A 15,214-nucleotide genomic window follows, 5' to 3' on the forward strand; every position below is an offset into this window, starting at 1 on the left:
AAAATGCAAAACTGGTAAAAAAACAAAACAGAAACTATGAGAAGACAAAATGTCAGTGGCCTCCGCCTGTAAAACCGTTCCTATTTTGGGGGTCGTCTAATTGTTGCCCCTCCAGTGCACCTGATGTTAATTTCATCAACCCCAAACAGCTGAAACCCCCTGACAAGATCAAAATCCAAGAAGCTTAAGTGACTTCATGCTATACTTTCATTAAAAAGGTGTTCCTTTCATTTGTTACTTATGACTGCATAATTGTTTTTCAGACATTAAAAACACCTTTACCTAAAACATGACAAATTTCACTATAACAGCCCAGCACAGGACTGCTGTGGTCAGTTGCATCGTTAACGGTGTTTCTTTTTTTGTGGCGGTTTTCTGTAGTTTTTTCAATCTCTCTCATCAAAAATCTCAAATGATTGTCAATTTCAAAGGCAGCTGTGGTAGCAAGTAGGAGTGAAAACAATCAGACATCACCTGAATCCCAGTGACTAAAGCCATTTATTGAAGATACAGGAAGTTGTTCATATGACCTGATTGGTGGCAGAGGGAGTAAAACTGCTTGTTATCACATACTTCAAATGTAGTCCAGTGTCTAATTTCAGGTTTTCATGTACTGCATATATGCTTGGACAATGGTGACACTTGTCATTCTAGATGTAACAAACACAGGCTACATAACTTTGTAGGTGTCATGGAGCAAAAAAATGTCTTCACAAATTTGCAAAGACACTAGTGATCATCTTAATCATCTCTATGACCATTAATTACCATTAATATTGTTATTTCAGGCACATGACTTAGACTGTGAGCACAGAAACTCTTTTTAATAATATTAATTTAAAAATAAAATTCAATCTAGTATATCAATTTCTGTAATTAATTGAATCTCTTAATAAGATTCAGTGTCAAGCTACTGCAGCAGTAGGCAGGCACAGGTACCTGCAGCTGTTGAGCTGCCTCCAGATTCCAAATTGGTTTTGTTTGTCGCCACATTACAAGCTTTTACTGTACAAATATCATTAAGCAAGCAAGTTAAAGCAAAACGAACCTTGCAGTGTTCAAACCCTTGCCAATTAACTGGGTTTTGTATTATTTCTCGAGATGTGCAGTTGTCCTTTAATTCTGAGAAATATTGTTTTGTGTGTTTCTTTAACCAATTTGACAGTTTTAGAGTCTTGTTTGCATATGTGGGATGTTTCCTTTTTCTCGCCACAAGATTGAAAAGCAACAGCTTGTGAAATTTCACTCTTTTCTTCTGAAATTCAAAGTAAGTAGATGCAAAATTACTGCATAAAAATGAAAAAAATTGCAATGTCTTTGGTATAAAACTAAAAGAATTATTAACCTGATGAGATTTTTTAAAAAACAAAAAAGAGAAAAAGTCCAACATCTGTGTCCTTGTTTGCTGCTGAGGCTGCTGTATGCTGCTGTTTTTTTGTTTGTTGTTTTTGTTTGTTTGTCCTGGGGTATTTGTTTTTGTTTTTTTGTTTTTTACTTCAATCAGTGCCCATAAGCTGTGCCGGTCATTCTGCACCCCCCAGCCTCCTCTTGAGGACCACTGTGATGGGTCCTTCAGGCAAAGCCTTGATCATGTTCCATGCCTCAAATCGAGTCATGTCTTGCAGACTTATTCCCTGGACCTGCAACACTTCATCTCCACTCTGCAGACCACTCTGCTCTGCCGCTCCCCCTGAAATATCCAAAAGACATTTTTTTTAATAACTGTCCAAATATTACGATTACTGCTCTTTTTTTTGGAATCAAATTCGTTTTTTCCCCAAAATAAACTACGAAAGAAACACTTGTGATTACGTTTTTGTGAATACTGCCAGCTTCGTGAGCGCACCTGTAAAGATCCTGTTGATGACTAAAGGTCTGTCTCCATGGATTGAGCCTTTTCCTCCCTCCAGAGTAAAGCCAACACCACCAGCACATTTCTCCAGCTCCACACTCATTGGAGCGCCCCATTCCTCCACTGCGACAGCAAAGACACAGAGTATATGTAGCCTGCATAGTATTTATAATAAAAATGTCTATTCTGACCTGGACAAACCTACAGAGCTATGTCTGCATTTTGTCAATGTTTCTCAGTTTAAACATTTGATGTTTTCTGTGTTCTGTTGTGAATATTTGAATAAAACATATGTGCATGATATTTGCAGTCTTTGCATTCTGTTTTTATTTATTTTGCACAGACCCCCAATTCTTTGGAAGTATTGCATTTTGCTTGATGGTTGTGTGATTTCTGCTAAAATAAATTGGGGATAATAAATGTATTCCCAGTTGTCTGACTGACCAGCAGGATTTGGCTCTTCGCTCCTACAGCTTCCTTCCTCTCTTCCCTCCTCCACGACTCTCTTGCAGATGACAACGACAGCCAGCTTCAGATTCCGGGCCTGACGCAGAGCAGTGGTGGCATCAGTGTGCGTGACACCCCACAGTGTTTGTCCATTTATAGACAATATCTCATCGCCTTTCTGAATTGTGCCCTCTTGAGCTGCCAGGCCACTGAGAAACACTTTGTGGACCTAAACACAAGATAATCAGTGAGACACATAGACACAAGTAGGAAACAGTGGCAAATTCAGAGATCAGGTAGAACTAGCCTTAACACAGTTTGGGAGAAGTTGATTTCATATTTGTTTTATTGTTGTTTTGTTAGATTGGTATAAAAATGAATAAAGCCAGATTTGACCCACACACTGTGGATAACGCAAATCCTGACTAGATTGGAGTAAGTATCGGAGTACTGGTAAACAGATGAACAGATTTTGTTTACTCGATTACTTGAATATGAATACATGAATCTATTAGTAAAGAACTTCTAATGCTGAATTACAAGATAAGGAGAAGTCCCAACTCCACTTATTACCTTCACTAAGGATCAGAGAAAGTAGAGCCTGAAATGACAGCTTCACTACCTCATTACATTTTTTATTAGACTCAAAATTTAAATGAGCATTTTCAGTTCTTATGCAGCTGCTGGTAATAACTCAAACTTGTTCCTAGTGGGTGTTGGACTCTGCCAGGGTTGCACTTTGTCGCCAATTCTGTTTATAATTTTTACAGGCAGAATTTCTAGGCATAGCCACGTGATGGAAGGCTTCCACTTGGGTGGCCTCAGAGTCTCGTCTCTGCTTTTTGCAGATGGTGTGGTTCTGTTGGCTTCATCAGGTGCTTCCCTCCAGTTTACACTGGAGTGGCTCGGAGCAGAGTGTCACCACCTCCAAGTCTGAGGCCTTGGATTGGATAAGAGTGGAGTGCCCACTTTGGGTTGCTGCCCAAGTGAAGGAGGGTCTTGTTCACGAGTGAGGGGTGAGGGGAGCAGGAGATTGGCAGGGGGGCATCTATGGGAGTAGAGCTGCTACTTTTCCACACTGAAAGGAGGCAGTGGAGGTGGTTCAGTCTTCTGGCAAGGATACCTGCTGGGCGCCTCCTGGGTACAGTGGTTCGGCATGTCCCACCGGGAGGAGGCCCAGGGACAGACCCAGGACACTGGAGAGATTACATGTTTTTGCTGGCCTGGGAATGCCTTGGTGTTCCCCTGGACAAGCTAGAGGAGGTGGCTGGGGAGAGGGAGGTCTGGACTTCTCTGCTTAGGCTGCTGCCCACGTGATCCAGGCCCAGATAAACGGAGGAAAATGGATGGATGGTATGGCTCATTATCACCAACAGATGTGACGGATATATCTGTTGGTGAAGCCAACTGAATATGTCGCAGAATATCAGCTGAGCAATCAGTTGATGTGGGCTTGCAATTCGATGACCTGATTTGCTGTGATTGCTGTCAATCACTGTTTCATGTTTTCTTTTAAACATTATTTTCAGTGGATATTCACAGGGTTCGATTGCACATTTTTATACTGCATTTTAAACTAATGCCAACTTTTCAGTGAATACAGTTGCAATGCTTTTTATTTCACATTAGACAGAATAACATTTTGGAAAAAATAGATTAGAATTCAGTAATATAAATGTGTAGTGTGTATCTTACAGTAACAGCTTTGTTCTCCAGGTCAGACCCTCCAGCAATGGTAAAGCCAAGCCCAGCTCCCTCGTCTTTATGAAGAATCACAACATGGATGTCCACTAGTTGCTGTGGAAAGATGTAGGTTTACTTGAGCGGCCATTTTTAAGGCATTTTTTCAACAGTAATCCACACATTTTTCTATTTTCTGGATCATGTTTTTCAAATGTAATATTTTTACATGTAATAATAATAATAATAATAATGTATACTTTATTGATCCCCGTGGGGAAATTCCTCTCTGCATTTAACCCATTCACTCAGTGAAGCGGTGGGCAGCCATTGGGCGCCCGGGGAGCAGTGTGTAGGGACGTGTATATGTAATATTTATTACATAAATATTTATGTAATATTTATGCATATGAAATGTTGCACTTGCTTATTTGAATTTTGAGGGGTTTTTTTTAATATTTAGTTTCAGGAAAGTTGTTAAGATTCACTGTAGGGTATAATTTAATATTAAAATATGTATAATATAATACATTGTCAGAGGCCAATTTAAAAGGTTCAAAACAGGTTTGAAATACAACCATCCTTGTCATTTTGTTCCAAACACCAACTACAATATCCTACACAATATAGCAGAATCCAGTAAACTACGACACTGCAAAAATATTTAGAGCATGTATGATACTGTGTGGTAAAGAAAATCTCCAGAAGACAAACTGCACAGCGTAACAAAATCAATCATGAATAATTTGTTAACATTTTTCAGTATCCCTCATCCCACACCACTCTGCATTTAATCATAATTATTATTAACCTCTGTCTCTCTTCCACAGCATGTCTTTATCCTGTCTTCCTTCTCTCACCCCAACCAATCACAGCAGATGGCCCCGCCCCTCCCTGAGCCTGATTCTGCCGAAGGTTTCTTCCTGTTAAAAGGGAGTTTTTCCTTCCCACTGTCTCCACAGTGCTTGATCATAGGGGCTCATATGATTGGTGGGTTTTTCTCTGCATGTGTTATTGTGGGGTCTGTCTTAAATACACTCAACAAAAATATAAACGCAACACCTTTGTTACTGCTCCCATTCCCCATGGGATGGACGTAGAGACCTAAAATTCATTCCAGATACACAATATAACCGTCCCTCCCAAACAGTGGTCACAAATCAGTCCAAATGTGTGGTAGTGGGCACATCTGCTATATTGAGATAATCCATCCCACCTCACAGGTGTGCCACATCAGGATGCTGATCTGACATCATGAGTAGTGCACAGGTGTACCTCAGACTGCCCACAACAAAAGGCCACCCTGGAATGTGCAGTTTTGTCTCACAGCAAAATGCCACAGATGCCACAAGCAATGAGGGAGCGTGCAATTGGCATGCTGACAGCAGGAATGTCAACCAGATCTGTCGCCCGTGCATTGAATGTTCATTTCTCAACCATAAGCCGTCTCCACAGGCGTTTCAGAGAATATGGCAGCACATCCAACCGGCCTCACAACCGCAGACCTCGTGTAACCACACCAGCCCAGGACCTCCACATCCAGCAGGTTCACCTCCAAGATCGTCTGAGACCAGCCACCCAGACAGCTGCTGGAACAATTGGTTTGCACAACCAAACAATTTCTGCACAAACTGTCAGAAACCGTCTCAGGGACGCTCAACTGCATGCCCGTCGTCCTCATCGGGGTCTTGACCTGACTCCAGCTCGTCGCCGTAACAGACTTGTGTGGGCAAATGCTCACATTCGATGGCGTCTGGCACGTTGGAGAGGTGTGCGCTTCACGGATGAATCATGGTTCACATTGTTCAGGGCAGATGGCAGCTGAGAATGTCCCAGTTCTTGCATGGCCAGCATACTCACCGGACATGTCACCCATTGAGCATGTTCGGGATGTGTTTGACCGGCGTATACGACAGCGTGTACCAGTTCCCACGAATATCCAACAACCTCGCACAGCCATTGAAGTGGAGTGGACCAACATTCCACAGGCCACAATTGACAATCTGATAGACTCCATGCGACGATGTGTTGCACTGCATGAGGCAAATGGTGGTCACACCAGATACTGACCGGTTCTGGGTCCCCAGACCCCCAATAGTGCAAAAAACTGCACATTCCAGGGTGGCCTTTTGTTGTGGGCAGTCTGAGGTACACCTGTGCACTACTCATGATGTCAGATCAGCATCCTGATGTGGCACGCCTGTGAGGTGGGATGGATTATCTCAATATGGCAGATGTGCCCACTACCACACATTTGGACTGATTTGTGACCACTGTTTGGGAGGGATGGTTATATTGTGTATCTGGAATGAATTTTAGGTCTCTACGTCCATCCCATGGGGAATGGGAGCAGTAACAAAGGTGTTGCGTTTATATTTTTGTTGAGTGTATAAAGCGTGCTTAATATAAAGCACCTTGAGGCGACTGTTGTGGTGATTTGGCGCTGTATAAATAAAATATTTTTTTATTTATGCACACAAGTAACAAACGTATTGTTCAAGAGAAATGTTAAATCCTCAACCTATCTTTCAACATGTCTGGTGAAAATATGTGCACTTTATTGGTCTTGGACAAGGGCATTTCAAAATTGCTCAATAGTGCCACTTACAACATCTTTATCAAAGTACTACAGACATGTAGCACACAGTGAGCAATGTTTATTAGTCCTTTATTTATCCAGGTAAAATCTCATTGAGATTAAAAATCTCATTTCCAAGAGAGACCTGGCATCATGGCAGCAAATGTTAATGTTATGTAAATGTTAATGAATTTTCGTACACATGTGTAATATGGCAGGTTGGATGCAATGACCCAAACCCAACATAAAGTCCACCATTTTGAATTAAAGATAACATTTTAGTACCAATTTTATCATTTCCTGTGGTCACACATTTTCACATATCAGACCAGCCTAATATTTGGCCCAATACTTGGGTGATGTTAAATTATGATGCTTTTGAGCTTTTGTTGAAAGGCATATCCGTGGCATCATGGCAGATTTCTACCATTTGCCATGAAATTTATTTTGCAGGCATTCACTTATATATCTATTTCATTTATATTCTGCCAAATCACAACAGCAGTTGCCTCAAGATGCTTTATATTGTAAGATAAAGACCCAATACAGAGAAAACCCCAACATCAATCAAATGACCCCCTTGGAGCAAGCACTCGAGCGCACCATTTCTGAGTAAAACTTTAAAGTTAATTTTTCCTAAGTTCATTGACGAGGATGTATGCAAATGGGATCACTGGTTAGACCCTCTGTTGTTTGCAGTGCAGGAGATGTCCCCGGTCTCCACAGGATTTTGCTCCTTTCGGTTGTTGTTTAGCATCTCTTACAGTTTTTACAACTTGTCTCTAAAGATGTTGTGAATTAATGGAACTGTGATATACGACATGTTTGTTTTTTTACCTTCAGTGTTTCTTCATCTAAAGCCTCAACTTCCTGAATCATCTTCTGTATTTCCTGTGAATTGATAGCTGTGATGACAGAGTGCGCAGAAGCAGAAACAGAAGCAGTCTCGTTGTGAACTCCACCCTCCCCTCGATCAGTGATGCACTCCTTCAAAGTGAACAGGCTGTATTTATGGAGACAGAAAGGCATTAGATCTGACGAGTGTCAGGTACCCATGAGCGCAAGCATAGGTACAAGTATAGAACTGTGCTCTATTTAACATGTTTTTAAAAATTAACTACTCCTTCTTTGATTAAACTGGGAGTATTTGTTAACTTAAGCCAAATTCCCTGAGAACAAAAGTTAAACAACAAAGCAGTGCATTTTGCATGTCCACATGTCTCAACTGAAGTGATACCTGAAAGAGAATCCTCTGTCTGACGTGTCCAAGGCTAGATCAGACTCCTGCTGGTTAATGGAGTCCAGTGAAGAGGTGTCCTGCAGGTTTGTGGAGGAAGGATTACCTCCACAGACGGTCAAAGAGCACATCAATGCTTGTGACACCTGTAACAAAAACACACTAAATCAGACACAAATTTAAAATCATGTTATTTTTGTGGGGAAACTGTAAACATACAAAGAGAATTACATCGGAAAGTCCAACAAATATTTTGAATCTGTAGATTGTAAATCGACCTTTGCTGATTTATGTGGAAGCCTTTTTCTTTCAAAACCCCTTCTTCTGTTTAGGTTAGGGAGACAGGTAAGAGGCCTGGATTTTCTTTTGGATTCCTCGTGATGGGTAAGTTAGTTTTGTTTTATTTCTAGAGCTTTTTCTTTGTTGTTTTGGTGATGCCCACCAGACTAATAAAATATTTGGTTGTTGTAAAACTGGAAACTCTGTGGCAGCCTTGGTCCTCCCCTGGGACCAGGAAGCAGGTGCAATGTCTTCTTGTGTTGCTCTCTGGCTTTCTCTAGGCTGGGGTGTAGCAGCACACACAACAGATACACAACATACATTCACCCTGCAGGAAAACGAGTGAAGGAGACCATTACAACCAAGCTGGGTTTGTTGGGTGCAGAGGTTGAAGAAACTTCCTCCCTTTCTTTAATCACACCTGCCCTGTGTCAGATGTTCCATTGACCCACTGAGAGGAATCACTTCAGAAACATCAGGAAAACGAGCTCATCCCAGGTATCAACTAGGATCATAATCTTCACCAGGGGCTCCCTCAGAGAGAAATCTCCTTCTCTACTGTAGATGAACAAACCCAGCACTTTAGGAGCACTCTTATACTGATGTTTCCTTTCTGTGATGGTAGAGTCACTTCCCATCATCCTCAGATAAAGCGCAGAGGCTCTGGACTTTTACAGAATGGTTTTATATCCAGTCCTGTAGAAAGTGCCAGGTGGTTCGTGCCAGGGTGTTGGGCCTCAGATGGGTTCAGCTGCCTGTCGCCTGTGGTTCGTTGAGACTCTCACTCTTAGGCCGTGGGTAACCCATCTGGGGCCTCCCTTCTTTTCCTGCTGGGATGGACACACAGCCAGTATGTGTGGTCTTATGTCTTCTGTACTCCTGGGGCTATGGATGGCCCGGATCTTTCTCTGTCTGCCTCTGGCTCCTGGGGGGCGCTATAATAACTTCCCACCCCTCATTATCAAGTACACTTCGTAACAAACAAAAATACAAAGAGACTCACTCCTACTCACAAACACCACAAAAAGATTGTTGATTTGTGTATCTGTCCATTTTCACATGTAAGCGAAGCTGGTAGAGGAACAAAATAATATTGTACTGATAAATGTTAAGGCTGAATATTCCCAAACGTGGGAATATTCAGCCTTGACTATATAAAATAAACACAATATATGTGTGAGATTACCTGATTACTGAAGGTAATTATTTTCCCCAGGCTTTCACTCTCTGGGTTGCTCACGGTGTTACTCTCTGTGGCCGGAGCAGCATTCCGAACAGTCCTTGACAGCTTTCCTTCCTCCTCTGTCCAGTCAGAGCTATTTTGACCTTCAGTTTGATTGGATCTCATAGATGTTTCAGAACACTCAGAATCCACAAGCTCAGACTCCAGGTTGGTGGGTAAGGCTTCACTGCTGTCATGCACTGGAGCAGACTGATAATCATTTATCCCTGACTCCACATCAGTGTTGATAGTCTGAGAATACATGGAATCAGTGGTAGACTGATTAAAATGAGTTTCATCTTCAGAGGACTTTTCTGTTGTTTGTTGACAAGCTTCATTGCTGGCTGAGGCAATGGCACAGGGCGCAACAGAGGCAGGTATGTTGTCTTCCTCCTTACTAGGTGCTGGATCTCTGGACTGGATCTCTCTGGAAAATTCAGTTTTGTTCTTCACATTATCTCCATTTGAGGCAGAATAGGAAGAGCAAGGGGCTCGGGATCCCTTCTCCACTGGAGAGAGGGTTGTTGAAGGAGCCAATGGTCTTCTGTTGCTCCCCTTTTCTGGAGCTTCTGGACTGGAAAAAGTCTCAAAAGAGTGAATCCTTTGCTTGATTGATTGGTTGGTTGCAGATGATGCAGATCTGATGGCAAAGTTTCTGCTGAAGCTTGCAGCAGATGTTTGCTCTGATGGTTTTGCTTGCGTCTTCTGGTCCTGCTCATCCTTAATTTTCCTCAGACTCTGGCGAAACCAGGCAGGTTTGGGTGCCACTGGAGGCGCCTTTTTAAGTTCTGAAGGAGTTTCAGATTTATTTTCAGGAGTCATTGCGACTGTGTCATCGACCTCAAGGACATTCTCTTCGTCATTCATTGTAGCAGAAAGGCCGTGTACATTAACAGTAACTCTACTGTCTGTAAGGTGTGGGTAGTGATTCTCGCAGCTTTTCAGAGGAGGTGTTCTCGTGAACCCAGGGATCCCAAAGCTGTTCTTGGATAGGGTGACCAACACAGGCCTGTCTCTTTAGAGTTTTTCTCTTTGGCTGTGAGCAGTGAACAGCTGATGAACTACCTGTACACAAGACACAGACAAAAACAAAAGAATTTATTGTGCATTTGAAACATTTCATGTCACAAACTCAAAATCTGAATAGTTTTAACTTAAAGGTGGATGCATCTTAAAATCCACCAGCTTAAGAAAGACCTCTTGGGTTGGAATCACAGTTAGGGTATGTCAACTTCTTTGTAAGGCATTTTTCTGTAGACACTGTAATGTCAAATTGTATAAGACTTCATTTGAATTGTTATATCTAGTTCAGGGGTGTCAAACTAATTTTACATTATGGGCTACATACACCACACTTTGCTCTCAAGTGGGCCTGACCAATCTAAAGAAGTTACATATTTAACTGCTTTTCTACATAATAAAGAAAAAGCTGCTGTGGTAAATAAAGAAATCTGTCAGCACGAATCTTTGAACTTCTTCTTTTTCTGTTTTTTAACTGTTGTAAGAAACATGAAATTTCTATAGTAGAAAGTGAAAACAGAAAGTTACAGAGGTTTTATTGGAGACATAGCTTAGGATTTGCAATTTGCTATAATTTGTGAAAGTAGATATTTTTCCCATATTGAACAGCAGGAATTAGGTTTTCTTGTCAGAGGTGGTTTTTAGGGAAAAAACAAACAAACAAAACAAAAACAGCAGCCGACAACACTGTACACAACAGCAGACCAGTGCATAATAAGCATGGGAAACTGGCCTCAACGTACACCGAGAGATAGAGCTGTGCAGGAAATGGGATTTTATTCTGGTGGAAGCAAAACTGCAAAGTAACATGAAGTGCAGTCTTGGTCTTCTTTTGCTGCTGGTTCAGTGAATTTTGGTTGGAAAGTGACAAAACTGCAAAATTACAAACAATTACAACATTTAAAAAACAAAACAAAAAAGCAGCCCCTGCACTATGTTTAATCTATAAATCTGAAATTTGACAGCCTCATATAAAAAACAGTCTCTTAGAGCCATCTCATAGAATCTCTTAGAACCCAACAGGAAGTCAGCCATGTTGAGTCTGCTGACTAATTTTGGCTACATATCTCGCCATTTCTGGACCTCGTACTTTAACAAACTCCTTGTAGGGATTTCATCAGATCAGCGTGATCTTCAGTGAACGGAATGGCTGGAAAGCAAAGCTTTTGAGGTTTTTGTGAAAGGACATTGTCATGGCAGCACACCAAATTACGATCACTTAAAACGAGTCTGCTGTAACTCAGTGACAGATTCTGCAAACTCCAGCAGACTTGACAGACATGATGAGAATCCGGATTGATATGCCATATATGACATATTTTATTGGTTTCATACATAAGAGTTTCAAAATGGCACCTTATGCATTTAGAAAGTCCTAAGGAAACACAGCATGAGCTACAAGAATGAAATTTGGTACACCTGTGTAAAATAATAAGGAGGGAAGGACACAAAAGTGCTTCCTAACAGACTTCCTTATTAAGTCTGTTGGGCCCTTGTTGGGACCATTTTTGCAGGATGTTTTACACAGTTTCAAGGCAACAGCCTCACACTGGTACAGGGAAGCCTTAGGGAGTTGGTCTTATGCTTCTTAGTTGTAGCAATCACAATAACACTCTTTTTTTTTTTTTTTTTTTTTTTTAGGGTTAAGCACAATATCATACTGGGCACCATAACTAGCACAAACTCTTAAGTAATCAGCACTGTGGTGGGACAAAATGACCACATCATCAACGTACATTAAATGATTAATAAGGTTGCCCACCATATACAGACAGACACATTTGTAGGATCATAAATCCCACTTTATTCACCTCATTCTCACAAAGTCTTTTTTCTATGTAACATTTACACTCATACTCCAGAAGACGTATCAGAGAGCAACAGGGGTTAGTATCTTGGCCAAGGTTCTTTGGCATGCAGCCGGGATCAAACCAGCGACCTACTGAGCTACAGCCACCAGATAAAACCAGTTTGCACTGACAGGTCCTTATAAAGTCCGCTAACATGACAAACCACTTTCACCACCTTCAAAAATACCAAGGCGGTTTTCTTACCCACCTATCCACACACACAGTGAAATATAGTCACACACAGAAACACACACCTCACCCACACACACACGGTACACACAGACTATATAAGCCAAGACAGCAGAGTTCTGTTCTGTATTTCAGCATGTAAATGAAAACAAATATGGCATCTCAGACTGACCAGGAATCTCTCTCTTCATTATCTCAGGGATAAAATAAGCACACATCATTACACATTTTTGTTAATATTATGACATATTTTCACTGTTAAACTGTAGTTTTTTTCAAAACACATCTACATTTTGAGAAAATGTATTTGTTAGACTGAATTACTGCCTACCTCATATTTTTATTTGAAGAAATATACGAGATAGAAAAGAAATTGCATCTAGTAATCAGCCATTCCTGGATTTGCGTTGTTTTATTCTTGCACAAACACAAAACAATGCTGGTCCTACACATTTTATCACCATGGTTGTGGGGGAACGTTGTCTCGATTCACTCTGTATTGTACCACTGCACATGGTTGAAATGACAGTAAAGCCACTTGGTCTGACTTGACTTGATAAAACAATGCAGATCAGTACTCAGTACAGTGCAGCACTGATTAACAATGCTGCACATTGTTTGATTGCCAGTTAATTTGAGTGTATTTTTAAAACATGTATACAAATAACAATACTTAAGAGAATTGTGTATTTGGTTTGTGTCAGTTGTTGAAAATAAATCTTATTAGTTATTAAAAATGTTAACGTAACATGTTCTTTCAGTTTGTATCAAACCAGAGAGATGCTAGCTTAGAATACTAATATGAATTTATGCAATGCAGAAAAACAATGTTGTGGTAATATTTTGTCCATATTGTCCAGCTCTACTGAAATGCTTTGTCTAATATGATGATCGCTGTGTGATTATTAGGTGATTCTAATGATTCTCACTAATTCTCATGATTTGCGTCAAGCAGAACTGATAGAGTACATAAGTGTTTACAACCAACCTTACTTGACATCTTTGACATTGTGTGATGTCATCAGGAAAGTATGTATGATGCTGTTAAGACTAATTTTTTCCAAGCTGTATACCCACGTATCATCATTCCTCTTTTGCTTTGTTATTATTACACTTTTTGACAGCTAAGCAGTGAACAGAAAAGGACACCAGGGTCCAAGGATTCATCTTTTTCCTTTCATTTGATATTCTTCCTTGAAGAATGAAAGGAGCTGACAAACACTGACAATTTTAGTACAGCTCCAACCTGTTATTAGGAGCACTGCTGCTGCCCTGGATAAAGTCACACCTTTTCTTTTTGTTTGGTGCTTATGGGTGTGTGGATGTTGTGTGTGTTTTGTGATGTATTTATCCTGTATGGCAAACTATACAGAGAAAGACAAATCCTGTATTGAAAAGGAAATGAACAGTCTTTTACTTTCTGATTAAATGCTAATCGCCGCAGTACCAGGCTGAGTTTGCTGTAACATTTTTGGAACAATTGCATTGTCAGATTGTTCTATAGTTGCATTTATGTGGATAAATAATAGGTAACAGTACCTTGCCTCCGTCCTGTATCTCGACTGTTGTCGCTGGACAGCACAATGTCTGCCTGAGCGAAAGCCTTGCTCGTCTTCGAGTGTTCACGTTCTTCTTCCTGCTTCACAAACAGGAAGCATTGTATCACAAGAACTTCTCTAGCAGCAACCACAGAGAGGTGCAACAACGTACCATACTTCCGTTCAGACATTCAGCTGAGCAACTGTTACTTGACTTTTCGAATCAATACCTTCACACACATATGTATGCACAGACATGGCGATATCGATACAAAAACTAAATGAATTAATAAAAGGAAATCACAATGCTGTTTAACTATAACTGTGCTGTAGTTGTTATGCACAGTACTCGAGTAGAAAAGCAACAACCATCATATTTACCTTTCACACTCTTGAGCAGCACACTAGGTTTGTCAGAGTGGGCAATAAACTGAACTGAGGCTTTGATATCTTGCCCAGGGATACTTTGGCATACAGACTGCAGCAGCCACGGCTCAGACCACCATTAGTGGATGACCTTCTCTAGCTTCTACACGAGAGTCAGCCCACTCGCTTAATAATCCAATGAGTTCCAACTAACAAACCAAGGCTGCTTTATTAGAAGGCAGATGTAAAAGTGTAGATATTAAGCACTTTACTGCCAAATGATATTAATACAGTAATTAAGTTAAATGACAGGGTTAGGTTTCCTCACATTTCTAAAAGCCGAACCACACAGCGAACCACACACTTCTTCACATACAATTCTTAAGAGTAATCCCAGAATCTTTTGCAGGGTTTTTATATACTGATAAAGAGCTACAGGAGGCGTGAGGAGTGCAGTGAGTCACATGGTAGGTCACTCGTTGCATCTGTAGGATCATTAGTGCACTGAGAGAAACATGATTACTTACACAGGTTTAGCGTGCTAAGAAAAGGCAGCACAGTACGATGGCAGCCGTTTCTGCTGATACATTTCAGGGTAGGAACTTAGAGTGGAAGTGAAACGATTGTGATCTGTCAGTTTCATCTCGCATGCATGTTTTCAACTTCCTTATATGGGCACTAAGCTTAGACACTGTTTGCTAAACAAACATGAACGATGAGACACGGATGTCTCAAAGCAGAAGGCCAATACAGCAAAACCAGAAAACAACAACGCTTTGCCTGAGTGTGTCCCTCTCAGCTTTCATCATTCAAATTGCTTCTTAAACACAGAGAGCACCCAATTTAAGCTTGAAGGTTTCAGAACTCATCACAGCACAGAAACAGCTTTAGTGAAGCTTATAAATGATCTTCTTATGGCCTCTGACAGTGGACTCATCTCTGTGCTTGTCCTGCTA

General features: G+C 40.9%; 1 protein-coding gene across 1 annotated transcript; it reads right to left on the minus strand.

Moving 5' to 3' along the window:
* Positions 1 to 479: 479 nt before the first annotated feature.
* il16 (interleukin 16) lies at positions 480 to 13,990 on the minus strand. Its single transcript, XM_085278524.1, has 8 exons — positions 13,894 to 13,990; positions 9,260 to 10,360; positions 7,795 to 7,940; positions 7,395 to 7,560; positions 3,995 to 4,096; positions 2,297 to 2,528; positions 1,847 to 1,975; positions 480 to 1,690 (listed from the first exon to the last, which is right to left on the minus strand). Exons 2-8 carry the CDS (start codon positions 10,160 to 10,162, stop codon positions 1,524 to 1,526), a joined length of 1,845 nt encoding a protein of 614 aa, XP_085134650.1. The 5' UTR covers positions 10,163 to 10,360; positions 13,894 to 13,990; the 3' UTR covers positions 480 to 1,523.
* Between the last annotated feature and the right edge of the window lie 1,224 nt (positions 13,991 to 15,214).

This window comes from Mchenga conophoros, linkage group LG1, assembly GCF_057382185.1.
Source record: "Mchenga conophoros isolate Kocher_MC1m ecotype Shallow Benthic linkage group LG1, M_conophoros_male_GT1.1, whole genome shotgun sequence".
NCBI classification, from domain to species: Eukaryota; Metazoa; Chordata; class Actinopteri; order Cichliformes; family Cichlidae; genus Mchenga; species Mchenga conophoros.